Genomic DNA, 17,066 nt, shown 5'->3' with positions numbered 1-17,066 from the left:
TGCGCAGGAGAGCCAGCTGCTCTTCCAGCCGCTCTATGAACCGCTCCATTGGTGTTCCCGTCGCTGCTGCTACCGCACCCGCATTAGTGGCGCTTGCAGCGACGTTCGTGGCTGAAGCTTGCCCGGTCGTCAGTTTGCGCCCGACCACCATCGGTGGTCTGGTGTCCGTCAATCCCGACCTCGGGCGCAGGGTTCGACTGGTGGACATCTTTTGGGAAGAATCGGCGCTTTAAGGCTGGTTTTACTCCCCCTCCCCCTCCACGGGGGAACGCTGGCAGCGGACTCGCGGATAGATGGCGCTGTGGAGTAGAAATATCTCCTGAGCTGACGCGTCGCTCGAGCGCACAGTCACACGCGACGACACACCTGACGCCGCTTGCGCCGATCTTTCACGCACTTTTTACTCGCTTTTTGCGACGATTTCTCCGCTTCCACCGCTATGAAAACTGTTTATCGGTGCCAGCACAATGCTTTATTGACGTCACTTGGTGTTTTTTTTCCCTTAAGGTTATAATGTGTTTAATTTACACTTTATGTCTCCCATACAAAATGTATGGGGAAGACTTGTAACACAGTTATTAGGCGATCATCGTCCTATTTTGTTCGGATTTTACGATAAAATTCACAAGTGCACGGTAATAAACGATTTAAAACACTATTTTAGCCGTCTCACGTTATTTTTGCACGGTATTTTCGGCTTTTTTACGAGCGTCACACCGGAGCGTCTGTTTACTGTGGATGACAGCTGCCTCGACTCTTCGCGTTTCGGTCTTGATTATGTTCCAAAGGAAGCAGGTTTGACCTCAACTCGGTCGCGTTTTGAGGTGTGTGGCTTGGCTAAAGCGCTTTTTTTTAGCTTTTGCAAAATTTAACGAACGGAAATTTAGCGAAAGGCAAAAAAATAAAATAAGGTGGTGGTGGTGGTGGTGGTACACGTGTCTATCAGTACTATTTGTCCTTTTTACTCTAGTCTTCGCCTCAGCATTTATTCTTTGGCTTGGAATGTGCTCTTCTGTCGTCCTGCTACTGCTACCACATATCAGCTGTGTGTGGGGAAAGTGAAGGGAAGACATTATTGTGATATTGGCCAACCTGCTCAGGTCTGTATTTCTGTAAGGAAACAATCGAAGAGAAAGCGGAATTGAACGGATTCTTACCATGAGTGTTTGCGGTGCTCGTCTGAAGATGATGCTACGGCGATAGCGTGTCAGAGAGTTGCTAACTACTGCGTTTTATTCTACGCGCAGCGCGTGAAACTTTAATCTTAATCCGCTGCGTTGAAGTCATGGTTTTGGTTCGAGGATGCATCAAAATGTTGCGTAATGTGTGTGTGCAATAATATGTTGCGATTTTGTAGTTAGTCAAATGATATTATTTTATTGTGTTTTTTTCAATTGTTGTCTTTTTTTAGTGTATTCCTTGAGTTTCGAGTTGGTTGTGTTCTGTTGTGAAATTGTCGAAATGGAAATAAAAACTGTTTTTGTCAACGGCGTTCCGTGGATTATTGTGGAAGATGGATCGTTTCTAGAACAACCGTATTAAAAGAGGCGCTGCTCGCAAAGACAGGCGAATGAAGAATTTGCAACATCAACAGGCCAGATGAAGGGCTTCTCCCTCGTTCGGATTTTGAATTAGCACGGCTAGAAACGGAGGAACAGCTAGAGAATTTTGATCAAGGCCTAAATGTAAATTCGGAGTACAAGCCAGAAGTAGAGAAGTTTTTGCGCCGCTAAATTCTTCGCGCAGACTTAATAATCCTTGGAAGGTACAATAAGAAGCGCGAGGCTACATAACGACATCTATGGCACGATATTCTACCGATCTGCATCAGGCGGTCGATTTGTTATTCAGCAAACCATTTTTCAGAAAACAACCCATAACTGAACTCTCTCATTTATTTAACAAACCCCAGCTATGGGAACTTGAACAAAAAACAATTGCATTTTGTAGTTGTTGTGGTTTAAGATATTTCAGACAATCTCAAAGAAAGTTTTATTATGTTCTAGATATTACAATGTAGCAACAGATGAATGGTGCGTTCACAAAATTATTGCTGTGGTCTCCAGCTAATGTAAATGTGTACATATTTGTGCGCAAAGTAACATGTTATGTTTGGCCAGGAAATACGTAAGACGTTAATATTATTTCCGCCACTGCAGTTGACCGCCAACTACCAGACTGAGGACGTCCCTTCAGTCGCCTTGAAAAGTGTGTAGCAGTGATACAAAAGTCAACTGGTCAAACACAGAAGATCAGCACCTTTCGACAGGTCACGGGTTTATCCTTTGCTCGATATACAATGATTGTGTAGTGTTAAGAGGAAATAATTTGTTCAGACGTATACGGAAAATAATTTGTCCGCTCAGAAGGCTTCACAAAAGGAATCTTATAGTCTAATCTTAAATCTAATAACGCGTCAGAGGAGGAAACAAACATAGAGGATTATAAGGAGTCATTAATTAGTCGGGCCCGAAAAGCAGATATCGAGATGCTATAATCGAAATGATAAAAAAGCAGTTGAATGATTTCATAGCTCGCAGAAAAGGATAATTTTGGCCGTATAGGGTAGGGCCCGCCGGAATGAATATAGATAGTAAGGATGGGGCAAATATTTTATCGAGGAGAATCTTAGCGATGAAAATAGCTTGCGTATGTGAGAGGAGTGATTTTAGATCTTCAATTCCCAGCATTCTGAAACGAATGGAGTAGGGAGGCATAGGATACGTACGGATATGTACGGGGCATATTGTTCGTGTCATATACCATCCGTGCCATCCGAGACAGACTGCAGCTAGTCGATAGTGCCGTCCGTGGTTAGAAACCATGCGTTCCCCCATTCGTCTGCAAAGTGAACCGTAAATGGATGATCACTTTGGAAATAATTTTTTTCTGCTGGGAGGGATAGGTTATGGTTTGCTCCGGTGACTTTGGCATGCAGAAGTATTAAACGCATAAGCAGTATGAATAAGTTCAACGTGCACATGCATGAAATTGTGATGCGTTTCGTTGTTAGATAGCGCTCAGTAACGGATGCCTTCGTCGATCGACATGGACCGAAATCCATCAATCCAGGCAATTCCACAACCGCTTCGATAGGAACTGAATAAGCGAAGCCCTTATTTTACACGACACATTATCACCCAACAGTAGAACTTGCCATTCCGGCTAGGGCTTACGGGTCAGCTTCTTCGGTCGCGTCCACCTTTATGAATTTAGCCACCTGTTTGTAAAAAACACCGGTACGGCGTTCGCGGTTCAAATCACTCATGTTGATAAAATAAAAACGTTTGAACACTTGCGATGTAATCACTGGAGTTTTTTGCTTGTGTAGTGTCTTGTTTTTTCGGATGATGCAAAATACAGATCCTTCAATTTAAAGCAACCGATCCTTTTATGATATACCTGCCGGTACCGTTCGTTACCATAATGACCTTTTTGTAATAAGGGCACCGTTTAGTGTTACAAGCATAAATGTTTGGAATAGTAAAAATTATACATTAAACCTTCTTCTACATATCGTGCCATATAACTTATGACAGGATTTTCATCCGAAACATCAGCGTGCTTGCAAAATCATCCAGTTCCTCATATCAAAAACCGGTGCAAAAATGTACTCCTGCACACGGCAAATTTGACGAAGAAAATGCACATGTGTGTGCGCAATATGAAATAATGAGCACGAGCGAGAGCGCATGACGCCGAAGAAGCGAACAGCATGAGAATATCGTTCAGTCATCGAGCGAGCTTTCGATTCGGCGAGAGAGCAAGCAGGAGAGCAACAGCGGTTAGAAAGAGCACTCAAAAAAAAAAAAAAATCTCCGCCCATTTTGTTAAACTAAAATTAGTTGGTCTCAATGGTTTACCACTATATGTATGGATTTCTCCCCAACAATTGCTTCCAAATAAAAATTTATTATTATTATTATTAAGAGCACTCTTTAATTTTGGCCGTTGAAAGTCTAATTGTTCTCTTTGGGTTTGACCTCAGCTCGGTCGCGTTTTGAGGTGTGTGGCTTGGCTAAAGCGCTTTTTTTAGCTTTTGCAAAATTTAACGAACGGAAATTTAGCGAAAGGCAAAAAAATAAAATAAGGTGGTGGTGGTGGTGGTACACGTGTCTATCAGTACTATTTGTCCTTTTTACTCTAGTCTTCGCCTCAGCATTTATTCTTTGGCTTGGAATGTGCTCTTCTGTCGTCCTGCTACTGCTACCACATATCAGCTGTGTGTGGGGAAAGTGAGGGGAAGACATTATTGTGATATTGGCCAACCTGCTCAGGTCTGTATTTCTGTAAGGAAACCATCGAAGAGAAAGCGGAATTGAACGGATTCTTACCATGAGTGTTTGCGGTGCTCGTCTGAAGATGATGCTACGGCGATAGCGTGTCAGAGAGTTGCTAACTACTGCGTTTTATTCTACGCGCAGCGCGTGAAACTTTAATCTTAATCCGCTGCGTTGAAGTCATGGTTTTGGTTCGAGGATGCATCAAAATGTTGCGATTTTGTAGTTAGTCAAATGATATTCTTTTGGTGTGATTATTTAGTTTATTCCTTGTGTTTTGAGTTGGTTGTGTTCTGTTGTGAAATTGTCGAAATGGAAAACAAAACTGTTTTTGGCAACGATGTCCTGTGGATTATTGTGGAAGATAAATCGTTTCTAGAACAACCACATTAAAAGAGACGCTGCTCAGCAAAAAAAAAGCGATTGAGGAATTTGCAACAGCAACCAGACCAAATGAAGGGCTTCTCCCTCGTTCGGATTTTGAATTAGCACCGCTAGAAACTGAGGAACAGCTAGAGGATTTAGATCAGTGCCTACCGGTAGATCCGGAGTACAAGCCACAAGTAGAGTAGTTTTTGCGCTGGTAAATTCCTCGCGCAGACGTTAATAATCGTCTGCATCAGACGATTGCTGTTCACCAAATCCTGTTTGAGAAAACAACCCATAACTGAACTCTATCATTTATTTAACAAACCCCAGCTATGGGAGCTTGAACAAAAAACAATTGCATTTTGTAGTTGCTGTGGTTTAAGATATAACAATCTCAAAGATAGTTTTATTACGTTCTAGATATTACAATGTAGCAACAGATGAATGGTGCGTTCACGAAATTAGTGCTGTGGTTTGCAGCTAATGTAAATGTGTACATATTTGTGCGCAAAGTAACATGACATGTTTGGCCAGAAAATACGTAAGATGTTAATGTTATTTCCGCCACTGCAGTTGACCGCCAAGTACCAGACTGAGAACGTCGCTCCAGTCGTCCCGAAAAATGTGTAGCAGTGGCTCAAAAGTCAACTGGTCAAACACAGAAGATCAGCACCTTTCGACAGGTCACGGGTGTATCCTTTGCTCGATATACAATGATTGTGTAGAGGACATAATTTGTTTCCGTATATGGAAAATAATTTGTTCGCCCATAAGGCTTAACAAAACGAATCTTATAGTCTAATCTTAAACAAACAGATAAAACAGATAAACAGAGATTAAACAAACTAAACATAGAGGATTATAAGGAGTCATTAATTAGTCGGGCCCGAAAAGCAGATATCGAGATGTTATAATCGAAATGATAAAAAAGCAGTTGAATGATTTCATAGCTCGCAGAAAAGGATAATTTTGGCCGTAAGAGGTAAGGCCCGCCGAAATGAATATAGATAGTAAGGATGGGGCATCAATATTGTTGAGGAGAATCTTAGCGATGAAAATAGCTTGCGTATGTGAGAGGAGTGATTTTAGATCTACAATTCCCAGCATTCTGCAGCGAATGGAATAGGGAGGCATCGGATATGTACGGATATGTACGGGACATATTGCTCGAGTCCAAAGGACCTAGCATTTTCTGGCCCAGTTTACGTCCTCTCACGTAGACTTTATCTATATTAACATCCGTGCAGGAAACCATGCGTCCCTCACGTTCGTCTGCAAAGTGAACCGTGGACAGGTAAACAATTTAGAGATGATTTTTTTCTGCTGGGAGGGATAAGTTATGTTCTGCTAAGGTGGCTTTGGCATGCAGAAGTATTAAACGCAGAAGCAGTATGCAGAAGTTCAACGTGCACATGCATCAAATTGTGGTGCGTTTGGTTGTTAGATAGTGCTCAGTAACGGTTGCCTTCGCCGATCGACATGGACCGAAATCCACCAATCCAGGCAATTCCACAACCGCTTCGATGGGAGCTGAAAAAGCGAAGCACTTATTTTACACGACACATTACCACCCAACAGTAGAGCTTGCCATTCCGGCTAGGGCTTCCGGGTTAGCTTCTTCGGCCGCGTCCACCTTTATGAATTTAGCCACCTGTTTGTAAAAAACACCGGTACGGCGTTCGCGGTTCAAATCACTCATGTTGATAAAACAAAACGTTTGAACACTTGCGATGTAATCACTGGAGTTGGTTGCTTGTGTGGTGTCTTGTTTTTTCGGATGATGCAAAATACAGATCCTTCAATTTAAAGCAACCGATCCTTTTGTGATATACATGGCGGTACCGTTCGTTACCATAATGACCACGTTATAATATGGGCACCGTATAGTGTTACACGCATAAATGATTGAAATAATACAAAATATACATTAAACCTTCTTCTACATATCGTGCCATATAACTTATGGCTGAATTTTCATCCGAAACATCAGCGCGCTTGCAAAACCATCCAGTTCCACATATCAAAAACCGGTGCAAAAATGTACTCTTTCACACGGCAAATTTGACGAAGAAAATGCACATGTGTGTGCGCAATATCCAATAATGAGCACGAGCGAGAGCGCATGACGCCGAAGAAGCGAACAGCATGAGAATATCGTTCAGTCATCGAGCGAGCTTTCGATTCGGCGAGAGAGCAAGCAGGAGAGCAACAGCGGTTAGAAAGAGCACTCTTTAATTTTTACCGTTGAAAGTCTAATTGTTCTCTTTGGGACACGCGCACACAATCGTCGACGCGGAACGCCACGCGCGGGCAACAGCCGATGGAAAGTTCCACTCACGCCCGCGCACACACTCACCGATACGGAACACACGGTTGGTATATGAATTTCACAATATGTCTATTATCTTCCAAAATATCGCACGGATTTTCACGCACTATATCGCAAAAGCTTCGTTTTTTCAAAACGCACACGTACGAATAGTTTGCTTTGCGATTCCAATCACGAAAATCGTGTTATTCTTAGTTTTCAAAATAGTGCATACGGCGTCACTTTTTGCTTTCGCTTCACTTACATACACACACTCACGTAGCTTTCGCTTGAGTCTTATGTCTCGCTCTTGCCCAAGAGATTGTATGCCGAAGCAACACACACACACATTTGTCTCTATCGTTCGTCATCCGAATAACACCCGAACTCTATCGCTTTCACTCTCTCTCTCACACGAGTACTTGTTCACCACACGGAGCACTGTGCAAACACGTCCGTTTGGGTCGAGCTCTCGATCGCGACTGCAAGCTCCACTTCGTTGTGGTGCCCTTCCGTCAATTCCTTTTAGTTTCATCTTTGTAACCATACTTCCCCCAGAACCCGATTTTGGTTTCCCGGAAGCGACTGAGTGCACCGAATAGGGGTAGCGTCTCCCAATTGCTAATTGGCATCGTTTACGGTTAGAACTAGGGCGGTATCTAATCGCCTTCGATCCTCTAACTTTCGTTCTTGATTAATGAAAGCATCCATGGCAAACGCTTTCGCTTCGGTCGGTCCTACGACGGTCTACGAATATCACCTCTCGCGCCGTAATACCAATGCCCCTGTTGCCTTTATTCCAAAAACAGGTGCTTTGAGTGCGAGCGTGGTGATGCGAGCACTAAAACTCGTCCTGTCTCCTCGGTGGTTGGATGGAAAAGAGGCCGATCACATGACGTAACTCACGCATGATCCTTTCGCCGGATGTGGATCCTGACATTTTCATCCAACCTGCGTGTACAGGCGTAGGTACGAGCGTTTAGCGCTAACAAGGGCACAGAAACTACCGTTTACCACGTCATCCGGCCCGATTGGACCTGATTTTTGCGCACACTCAAAATACACACAGACTATTGTTGTTGTTGTTGTTGTTGCAATTGTATGCGCAAATTTGCCACTCCGTAAATTGCACTAAAATTCGCCGGCAAACACTGTTTGTCCCGCGAAATCGCTTCACTGGCGTCTAGTTTTGCGTTTTCAACGCAAACCGCATTGAGATTGGCCAATTTTGCACGTTTTTATTGCAAAAATAGCTCACCATACAAAAACACACCACGTCTGAACTGCTCGACTGCTAGAATGTCATACCACAGGGATAACTGGCTGTTTTTTTTACAACGTCACTGTTTAGGATTTGCCAATTGGGAATTATGGCATGAATTATAGCAGCTAATAGTATTAGTGACAAACGAAAAATCATAAAAAGGATTAATAAAGAGGACTCTTCGACAAGCACTCATTGGGCTCAGACGTGGTTTCGTGATCCGAAATTCGAGCTATTGAACATGGTCCTTCGAACCGGATAATTTGATATTGAAGAATTGTATTGAATTTGTAAGAGTGGTTATTTCGGAAAGTTTCGCGAACGTCTGTAGCCGTTGTTGGATATGGCAGTACTGTCGAAGGCGTCTCGCGAGCGAGTTACACTATAGGCGCCAAGAATATTTGGCCTGAGTATTTCGTGTTTGAGCAGTTTAGGTGAAAGTGTTAACTGCGGTTATTGCTCGCTACCATACGGAATCGTGTGTCACAGATAAGTAATCGAAATTCTGCGGGACACACAATAACGTGGACAGTGTGATTGAGTGCGTGCCAGCGGCGCTATCGTGCTTGGGCTAGTTTTTCGTGTAAGTTGGCAGTGTGTTGGTGTGTAAAGGTTGATCGTATCGCATTGTATTGGAACATTCTGTGCGCTATCCACGGTCTGCAAAATGAGGTTCGTGTAATTTTATCGGTTCGAACCGTCATGGAATCGTAAGTGCAACAGTGGAGGATCACGATCGGGTGAATGACCAAGGTGACGCCACTAAGATCGACCGTTGAACTTTCAACTAGTTACAACTACTATCGTGCTGAGTGATAGCGTCGGTAATCAGTGTACGTAGCGTAACTCGCGTGAGCTACTCGTTTTTAGCAGGTGCCAATAGTGTTGCTAAGCAGTTGGACATCAGTGTTAGTTTACCGCGCGGCACGGGTAACTCAGTAAGGTGTAACTCAATAAGGAGATCGCTAGTGAGTGCCGATAGCGTCATATTTACGACATCACACCATCGTTGCTAGAAGGCGCGTAAATTGTAAACAATAAAATGGCAACCAAGGAAAAAAAGATTTTGCAGCAGCTAACGCGTACTTACAACGATCGAGTGAGTACGATACATGGTTTCGTTAATTTCATCACAAATTACGATGAATTAGTGCATAGTGTAGAAATAGAGACACGGTTACAAGATTTAGAAGATGCAAAGTTGGCTTTTGAAGTGGCTCGAGATAAGCTTCTGGTCGAGAATGACGATTGTGATACGGAGCAATTGCGAATTGATCGTGAGTTATTCTACCAGCAGTACTACCAAGTGAAGGGTTTTTTGAACAACAAAATGGCCGAAGAGAATATTACACGTCTGGACACGAGTGTCCGATTCGGTGGGAACAGTACCTTGTCGCAAACTTTACACGGAGCGTCGCGAGTGAGATTGCCAAAGATGGAATTACCGACATTCAGTGGTGAAATAACGCAATGGCTCACTTACAAAGACAGGTTTACATCGATGGTGCATGATGTCGCCGATTTGTCTGACGTGTTAAGCTCCAGTATTTGTTAGCGTCACTGAAGGGGGAAGCAGCGCAGCAGTTTGACCATGTGCAGTTGATCGACGGCAATTATGCCAGCACATGGAAGGCCCTAACGGATCGCTATGATAATTCCAAGGTGACCAGGCGAGAGTACTTCAAGGCGTTAGTGCACCTGGAGCCGATGACGTCGGATAGCGTATCAGAGCTTACGCGTGTTGTTAACGAGATCAAGCGTCTGGTTAGAGGAATGGAACGTCTTAAGGAACCAATCACTCACTGGGATACACCACTGGTCGCATTGACCATGCTGAAGCTGGATAAGCAGCAGTTGCTGGAGTGGGAGAGGGCGTCAGCCGATGCGACGGAAGACAAGTACAAGATGATGATAGAATTCCTCGAGAAGCAGACGAAGATGTTCACCAACGTTTCGAGTCATAGTATCAGAGTTATCACCACGAAATCGGCAAGTAATACGAAAAGTGCAACTTCTAATAATGTGTCTTCTAGTCTTCCAGGTAAACTATCTGGAAAGGCACTTGGGCGTACCAGTCACCAGAGAGGTTCACAAGCGGTCGCAATGGCATGTACGGCAGAAGCTCGAGGAGAAAATATGGCTAGGTGTTCACTATGTAGCGAAAATCACCCCTTGGCAAGTTGTTCGAAGTTCGAGGAAATGTCTCTAGATGAGCGACAGCGAGTTATAGCATCGGACACCTTGTGCTTCAACTGTTTAAAGGGAAACCATCGTGCTCGGTTTTGCAGAAGCAGAGAAAGATGCAAGATTTGCAAGGGACGACATCACGTTTTAATGTGCAGAAAACCATCGGAATCACAGCTGAACAGTAATAGCCACGGTATCCATCAAGAAGGTCGATTGACAAGGGGCAAGGAGCAAGTCACCATGATCAATGCCATGGCCCGAGGTGATACCAAGAAAAGTATGGTGTGGCTGTCTACAGTGCAAGTACTAATTAGTAACTCCTGGGGAGTAGAAGTTCCTGTAAGAGCACTGCTCGACCAAGGTTCGCAGTGTAACTTCATCTCGGAAGCAGTGGCGCAACAGTTAAGGCTGAAGAAAAGGCGGGTGCAGAGACCACTTTCTGGTGTTGGAGCGGCAGTGTTCAACGTGGAAACCTTGGTGTCGGTAGACGTTAAATCTCGTAACTCATCGTATGCAGCGTGTTTGGAGCGTTTGGTGCTTCCGAAGGTTACGGCGAGATTCCAAGCGCAATACATCGATATCAAAGGGTGGAAAATTCCAGAAGACTTGCCGCTAGCAGACCCAGGGTTCAACCAGCCAGAGAAGATAGACCTACTGATTGGTGCAGAAATATTCGGAGAGTTGTTACAACAAGGACAACTAAGATTGGCACCACACCTACCCATGCTTTTAGAAACGAAACTTGGTTGGATAATTAGTGGACGTGAAGTATGTAAGGGTTCCATCGAGTCTTCGGTTACACTAGCTAATTGCGTATTATCGGAAGAAAATCTAAATGCGGCCATGGAACAACTAGTAATGCTCGAAAACATACCGGAGGAAAGAGTTCAGTCCAGCGAAGAGGAAGCTATGGAACAGTGGTATCTACACACGACAACACGAGAGAAAACTGGACGTTATGTAGTCGAACTACCCAAGATACCTCAGTACAAGGAAAGGCTAGGTGATTCCATGCAAGGTGCCGTAAAACGATTTGCATCAATAGAAAGGCGTTTGGCACGAGACAACAGACTCAAGGAGCAATATAGCGAGTTCATGGAAGAATACCTTCGACTGGGTCACATGACCGAAGTTTCATCTGCTGAGAAGGAGCTTATGGAGGGAAGTCGTTATTATTTAACTCGTCATGCGGTGTTGAAACAAGCGAGCACAACTACAAAGTGCCGCATGGTATTTGATGCCTCGCATAAGACCAGCACGGGAACATCATTGAATGACATCCTTCTTAACGGTCCGCAGCTACAAGATGATATTGTATCAATTCTTCTTCGTTTTAGGATGAGAAGAATAGGGGTTGTTGCCGATGTGGAAAAAATGTACAGGCAGGTTCTAGTGTCACCGGCAGACAGAAATCTACAATGCATCCTCTGGCGCAAAGAATGGTCGGAAAACGTCTCAACTTTCCAATTGAACACCATAACGTACGGAACGGCCTGCGCTCCTTATTTGGCCATTCGAACATTGCGGAAAATATTCGAAGATCACGAAGAAAGCCATCCGAAGGCTATGTGTTGGTACAACGACTTTTACGTCGACGATCTTCTTAGTGGTGCTGATACAGAAGAAGAAGTTCAACAGATTCGGAGTCAGCTGGTTGAGATGCTTGGTAGCGCTGGCTTCAGAATTCGAAAATGGGCTTCGAATGCGGCAAATGCCTTGAAAGATGTTCCGAAAGAAGACCTAGCTGTGAGCGAAGAAGTGAATATTGAAGGAGCAGGTGTTGGCACGTTAGGACTGGTGTGGAAGCCAAACTTCGATGTCTTCAGCATTCGGGTACCGGTTATAGATACATCCAAGCCGATTACGAAACGGAACGTGCTGAGCAACCTGGCCAAGATGTATGATCCTCTTGGATTTTTAGATCCGATCAAGATGAAAGGGAAACTACTGATGCAAACCCTATGGACACTGAAGGAGCCTAATGGAAGAACGTGGTCGTGGGATGCAGAACTACCAGAGAAGATCCAATCAGAGTACAGTGTATTCTCTGGCAAGTTGAACCTGTTGGATGGCATTGTCGTTCCACGGTACCCGAAGTTGGGCACCAATTGGCAATATCACATTTTTTGTGATGCTTCCGAGCGAGGCTACGGTGCGTGTGTCTACATTCGAAGCGGCTCAGTTACGAAAGGATTCAATATCAGTTTGATCATATCAAAGTCGAAGGTGGCACCGTTATCGAAAAAACTGGTGATCGCGAGGTTGGAGTTGTGCGGAGCACTTTTGGCGAGTCGGTTGTATCAGTTCATTCGTAATGCACAGCTGCAAGAAGCACCATGTTTCATCTGGACGGATTCGATGACCACTTGGCACTGGATAAATGGGTCCCCGCATACCTGGAAGACGTTTGTGGCCAATAGAGTAGCTAAGATCCAGACCCTGACAAAGCATTGCGTTTGGCGACATGTGCCTGGGTTGCAGAATCCAGCTGACCTCGTGTCACGAGGTTGTGATCCAGATGATTTCTGCAAGAACTCGCTGTGGTGGTCGGGGCCAGAATGGTTGGCACTAAATGAAGAAAATTGGCCGGACCCACCTGAGACAGGAGCATCACCGGAGATAGTGACAATAGCGATTGAAGAGGAGCGAGCTGCAGCCAGTGCATTCACTGAGTCGTCAGAAAAGAAGAAAATGTTTAGTGAACATTTGTTCAAGCGAATATCGTCGTACACTACTCTATGTCGAGTTGTAGCATATTGTATGAGATTTGGGACGGCGATGAAATCGAAACGAAAGCAGCTTTCTACGAGTCTGTCAACGGAGGAGATATTAAATGCTGAAATTCGCATAAGTCGGTTGGCTCAAGTGGAAGTATTTTCGGAAGAGATAAAGCAGTTGCGAAAGGGTGATCGAGTACCTGGAAAGTCACCATTATCAACGCTTGCCACTTATCTGGACGACCATGGTTTAGTACGAGTGAAGGGGAGGCTGGATAATTCATCATTGAGCGACTGGACGAAACATCCGATAGTTATCCCGAAGACGCATCAGCTATCAGAACTGTTAGTGCAACACTATCATCGAAAGTTACTGCATGCAGCACCGCAGTTAACAGCCATCGCACTTCGTCAACGTTTTTGGGTGCTTGGCGCGAGAACGACTATTAGGAAGGTGTGCCGTGAGTGTGTGATATGCTTCAAGGCCAAGCCATCGAGTGTTGTTCAACCAATGGCACAATTACCAGCAGAAAGGGTAATGAAGGCTCGACCTTTTTCAATATCTGGTGTGGACTATTGTGGGCCTGTCTTCATCAAAGGAAGTCATCGGAAGGCAGCACCAATTAAGGCCTTCATCGCAGTTTTTGTATGTTTCGTCACCAAGGCGGTACATCTAGAGTTGGTTTCAAACCTCAGCACAGAAGCATTCTTAGCGGCTTTAAGGAGATTTGTCGCGAGGAGAGGACTAGTGTCGGAGATGCATTCGGACAACGGAACCAATTTTAAGGGTGCCGCAAACGAGTTAAACGCCCTTTATAAACTATTACAGTCGTCTCAATTTCAGAATTCGGTACAAGAGTGGAGCAGCTCGAGTCGTATCACCTGGCGATTTATTCCTCCTCGTGCTCCGCATTTCGGTGGACTGTGGGAAGCAGCGGTACGTTCAATAAAGCTTCATCTTAAACGTGTACTTGGAGACACATCGCTGACGTACGAGGACCTGACGACTTTGCTGACTGAAATAGAGGGATGTTTGAATTCGCGACCGATCACGCCGATGTCCGACGATCCTGCGGACCTAGAAGCGCTAACCCCAGGGCACTTCTTAACTGGATCAAACATGCAGCAGCTACCAAACCTCGACATGAAGGATGTCCCAGAAAATCGTTTGAATCATTGGCGAGCCACGCAACAACGCGCTCAACATTTCTGGAACCGATGGCATAAGGAGTATTTGCAACAACTGAATGCGAGGACAAAGTGGAATGGGATTGCTACAGAGCTTAAACCAGGAATGATGGTAATAGTCCGGGAAGATAACGTGGCGCCATCAAAATGGCCGTTAGCTAGAATTACAAATGTACATCCCGGGAAGGATAATGTAGTGCGAGTAGTATCATTACGAACGGCTCAATCAGATCATGTAAAAAGACCTGCAACAAAAATATGTATTGTACCAATTGAAGCAGGCAAAAAAGAAATCGAGAGCAACAGTTAAGATGCAGAAAATTTAAGATAATTGCATGAACTAGTGAAATAAGCAGAACAGAAGATAATTGAACTTGCATGAATATAAATCAATGAACTTATAGAAGTAGATAAAAGTAAGATTTTTATGGTGGTCGGGATGTTTAGGATTTGCCAATTGGGAATTATGGCATGAATTATAGCAGCTAATAGTATTAGTGACAAACGAAAAATCATAAAAAGGATTAATAAAGAGGACTCTTCGACAAGCACTCATTGGGCTCAGACGTGGTTTCGCGATCCGAAATTCGAGCTATTGAACAGTCACCGTTTATTCAAATTGAATTGAAAATATGCCCCCCCCCCCCCCCCCCCCCCCCCCCCCGGCAGGGATGGACTGCCGGGGGCCCTACTGCCTGTACAGGCGTTCGCGCCTCTTTTTTGCCATTACGGCCTACGCTTCCATCGTTTCCAACCCAGAGCGAATGGGCGTTCGCGCCTCTTTTTTGCCATTATGGCCAGTTCTGTATTCATTTCCATCCTAGTCTATTTTTATTTTAAATGGGCGTTCGCACCTCTTTTGTGCCACGACGGCCGTGATGTACTTTTCCCAGCCCCAGATTTTTACTTATAGTGGGCGTTCGCGCCTCTTTTTGCCTCAGCGGCCTTTGTTAACATTACCCTAATGGCTTAACATCCCCGCTGAGTTCGTCCTCGTCGAACGCTTCCACCCCGATGAGCCCACAGGTACGTCCGGCAGTCGACAACCTCCTCGTTCCGCAGTCTCTGCCGCGCGCGGAAGCGTCGAACGTTGTTGCGTACGCGCAGCTGCTGATCCTCCCGCTCCCGGATCTCGTCCCGTCGGGGTGGGTTGGTGGTGGAGGTTGCCCCCGCGCAGCTCGTCGCTCGATAGTGAGCTGCCGACGAGCCTCGTTATGCCTTTCGTTGCGCAAGGCCACCAGCTCCTCATGCGCAGCATCCAGCCGTTGTGCAGCACCCTGCATGTCCTCGTTCGCGCTCGTGGCCCGCTCGATGTACTACTCCTGTTGGAATGTGGTGGTGATTATCCGAGCGGCCTCGCACACCTCGCTCCATCTTTCCTGGCTCCCCAGCATGTACTGCTGGATGTTGTCCGGCGTTACCACCAGCTTCTCGTCCTCACCCAGCAGTTCTCGTCTTATCTCCGTAAAACGAGGGCAGAAGAATACCGCGTGTTCTGCCGTCTCCGGCACACCCGGGCATCTAGCGCAGTCCTGGGATGGCGCGAATCGCTGGTTGTGTAGATAATCGTGGAAAAAGCCATGGCTGGATAGCATTTGGGCCAGGTGAAACGTCATCTCACCATGACGTCAGACCTTCCACGATGCAAGATCAGGGATCACCCTGTGCGCCCATCGGGTGAACCTACTTGCAGGCGCCAACTCGTCCCATTCTTGCTGCCACTGGCGCATAGTGGCCTCTCGCTCCTCCGCTCGCAGATCGCCGATGGAAATCCCGCTCTGTTGTCTCCGCTGGTGGCACCTGGCATCCTCCTGGACCAGCAACCCCTGTGGAACGCCCGCTGTCACCTCTCTCCGGACTGGGTCCTCGCTTATTTCATACACCAGCTCTCGCTCGGAGAAGTAACTTCTCAGGAACCTCTGGAGCTGAGCCAGAACCCGCTTCTCCTGGAGGGCCAGGGCGATCGCCTCCCAGCTGGCCGTATTGAACGCGTTCGCTACGTCCAGCGCCGCCACCATCAAGCACCGAGGATCGCGCCCGTTGGTGCGATGGAAGGTCCTCGCGAACTCGCCCTTCGCTACAACCCGCTGTATGGCTTCAACGGTTGACCGACCTCTTCGGAAGCCATACTGATTCGGCGACAGGTGGGGAGCACTGTTGTCCTCTAGATGGTCGTTGAGGCGATCGAGCACCAGACGTTCGAATCCCTTCGGGATGACCCCCATCACCAAGAGCGGCCGTTTCGGCGACGGTTCCCCCGGTTGCTTGCCCAGTCTCGCTTCCTTCCAAGACTTGGGGAATTCATCCCGCTGCAGTAGATCGCTATAGACCCGGGCAAACAACTCCGGGTGCTCCAACTTGGCAGTTTTAGCGGCCACATTCGGGATGCCATCCAAACCTGGAGCCTTGGATGGGGCCATCCTTTCTGCAACTGCGAGCACGTCTTCTCGAGTTATAGGGCGCACCGCGTCCTCCTCCTCGTTGTCCATCAGCGAAGGCCACTCGAAGGGAGGGTGTCTCGGGAACAGGGCGTCGACAATCGGTTCAAGAACCGAACGATCCGTCTCGGGAGGAGTGCGGCCTCGCAGCTTGCCCAGCACTACCTTATACGCCAGCCCGTAGACGTCGTTCTCCACGCTGTCGATCAACTCCTGCATGCACCGCTCCTTGCTGTCCTGTATCTCGCGCTGGAGCGTCCTACGGAGATCAGCCAGCTGGGCCCTGCTCGCATCCCTTTCCGCTGCATCGACTGC

The 17,066-nt window shown here is 46.2% G+C and overlaps 1 protein-coding gene across 1 annotated transcript; it reads left to right on the top strand.

Moving 5' to 3' along the window:
- Window positions 1–9,263: 9,263 nt before the first annotated feature.
- LOC128307506 (uncharacterized) lies at window positions 9,264–14,075 on the top strand. Its single transcript, XM_053045388.1, has 5 exons — window positions 9,264–9,641; window positions 9,761–10,210; window positions 10,255–10,262; window positions 10,564–13,470; window positions 13,970–14,075. Exons 1-5 carry the CDS (start codon window positions 9,264–9,266, stop codon window positions 14,073–14,075), a joined length of 3,849 nt encoding a protein of 1,282 aa, XP_052901348.1.
- The last annotated feature ends 2,991 nt before the right edge of the window (window positions 14,076–17,066 follow it).

This window comes from Anopheles moucheti, assembly GCF_943734755.1.
Source record: "Anopheles moucheti chromosome X unlocalized genomic scaffold, idAnoMoucSN_F20_07 X_unloc_1, whole genome shotgun sequence".
Classification (NCBI taxonomy): domain Eukaryota; kingdom Metazoa; phylum Arthropoda; class Insecta; order Diptera; family Culicidae; genus Anopheles; species Anopheles moucheti.
Note: the sequence above shows the minus strand (reverse complement) of the source record. Positions and strands in the feature narration are given on the sequence as shown.

Excerpts from the sequence above, each read along its gene's own strand:
- LOC128307506 (XM_053045388.1), top strand. The coding sequence starts at position 9,264 with ATGGCAACCAAGGAAAAAAAGATTTTGCAGCAGCTAACGCGTACTTAC. Across the intron at positions 9,642-9,760 it reads CTTTACACGGAGCGTCGCGA|CTCCAGTATTTGTTAGCGTC; the intron begins GTGAGATTGCCA and ends TGACGTGTTAAG. Across the intron at positions 13,471-13,969 it reads ACGCATCAGCTATCAGAACT|AATTCGGTACAAGAGTGGAG; the intron begins GTTAGTGCAACA and ends TCTCAATTTCAG.